We start from the raw sequence: 1,805 nt of genomic DNA, 5'->3' as shown, positions 1-1,805 counted from the left end.
TATATATATATATATATATATATATACGTAAATTAAAACGTCCTTCCGAAGCGGGCGATGGGATTTCGATTCCGGCTGCCGACAGCTTCTTACGGGCGACCCCCAAACAATCTCTTCCTTTCTCCTTTTTTGTACCGACATAGGAACAGGAGTTATATAGATATTGATAAATCATAGAATTTGATGTCCAAATTTAAGAAAAACAAGAGGCCAGGATGAAAGTAAAACGCGATGAAGGCCTCTAAGCGATACATAAAAAAAACATACAAAGTTGATCTCTAACATGTTGGCAATCAATTCGTGCTCAAAATCCCGATCATTGAAGAACTAAAGCTAGCTTGATTCCATGATTTTTTCACAACTATAGTTGCTATGTTAGTAAACATATCACATTCAAAATAAAAAATTCACTATTGCAATAAATTTAATAAGATGAAAGACTCAAATACTCAGTAAAAGGGTTCTAGTGGTAAAACCATAATTGATCACAGCACTGCATGAAATTGACAGAAAGACCATCTACATACATAGCACGCAATTCTTATGTATTTACATATATCACACATAAACTTTCATATTTACACACATCGCACTCAAATCTTTAAGATCGCATAAAAAATAGCACTACTGCCACTATATAAAGCGCCAAAATTCTATGAATGTAAATATGAGAGTTTAGGTGCGAGATATGTAAATACAGAATATGTAAATTTCCATTGATAAAAACGCCAACTTTTAGATGGTAGAGAAAGATATCCATTGCAATATTAACTTTAAATCGCAAATCCTTCTATGAGTTATCTTACAGTATAATAACATTGCCCGTCCAACTATTTCATTCATGGGCAAAGAAATTACTCAAGAAAAGAAACTGTTAGATTGAATAAGCTTTTTCTTGAGAAACAAGACTAACAGGTCAAAAAAATTCTACAGAAAATTGAGCCAATCAACCTTCATAACATTTACAAATGAGCTGCAGCAGGTGATAATAAACTAATTCTGTCCATTACCAAGCACAAAATAAACAACGTCATCTAGATAGCCAAAAGCAAATTTCAACAAAATGACAGCCATCAGGAAACCTAGCTGCAATTACAAAAATAAACATATTGATAAGGTCAATCAAACTTCCAGGCTTAAAAAACCTGTACATACGTTAAAATAAACGCGAAGGAACAACCAATCGATGACAATACTATAAATTAAAGAGGTTACAGCTACCAATTCAACGGCTCAATTATCAAAGGGGAAACTAAGGCATGCCTTGGTGGTTTAGAAATCCCAATGTCAAACAATGGAATTAAACCAATCTTAACTAGTAACAAAATCACAGAACTAGTAACAAATTCGAAAAGAAGCATGAGACAAGATCATATCGGCAGACCTGACTGGCGGCGATCCTCAAAAGTCCCCGCCGGATCCGTGAATCCGCCTGCTCCGACGCTCCCATCTGCACCCTAATCAACTCTCCCACTGTCGCCGGCCTCTTCACCGCCCTAGAGGGGCTGCTATCCCTCCCCGGGCTTTTCTTCGATGGCTTCAGTCCCAGCGCTTTCTTCATCTTGCTAGCAGCCGTCGACGTCAGCGATCTCTGCATCGACGGTGACGGTGACGGCGACCGTTCAGCTGACGGCGGCGTCGCCGTCTTCTCCGCTTGAGGAATGAAAGTGAGCGGCTTCCCGCTGGTGGTTCGGCAAGCGGCGACGAAAATCTCGTATGCCGTCTCCCGGCGCTCCGCATCTGACAAGTTGCAGCCCAATACGCCAAACGGCGAAGGAAGGTACTCCGTCGAACTAGAGCTCATC

The 1,805-nt window shown here is 39.9% G+C and overlaps 1 protein-coding gene across 1 annotated transcript in view; it reads right to left on the bottom strand.

The window, feature by feature from the left end:
• Nucleotides 1-1,805, bottom strand: part of LOC110024356 — a gene marked incomplete at its 5' end in the record, with an annotated part of 18,828 nt that extends 17,023 nt beyond the window's left edge. Inside the window, 1 exon segment of the mRNA XM_020724276.1 lies at nt 1,385-1,805. Within this exon segment, the coding sequence (XP_020579935.1) occupies nt 1,385-1,805 (421 nt within the window).

This window comes from Phalaenopsis equestris, unplaced genomic scaffold, assembly GCF_001263595.1.
Source record: "Phalaenopsis equestris unplaced genomic scaffold, ASM126359v1 Scaffold000255, whole genome shotgun sequence".
NCBI classification, from domain to species: Eukaryota; Viridiplantae; Streptophyta; class Magnoliopsida; order Asparagales; family Orchidaceae; genus Phalaenopsis; species Phalaenopsis equestris.
Note: the sequence above shows the minus strand (reverse complement) of the source record. Positions and strands in the feature narration are given on the sequence as shown.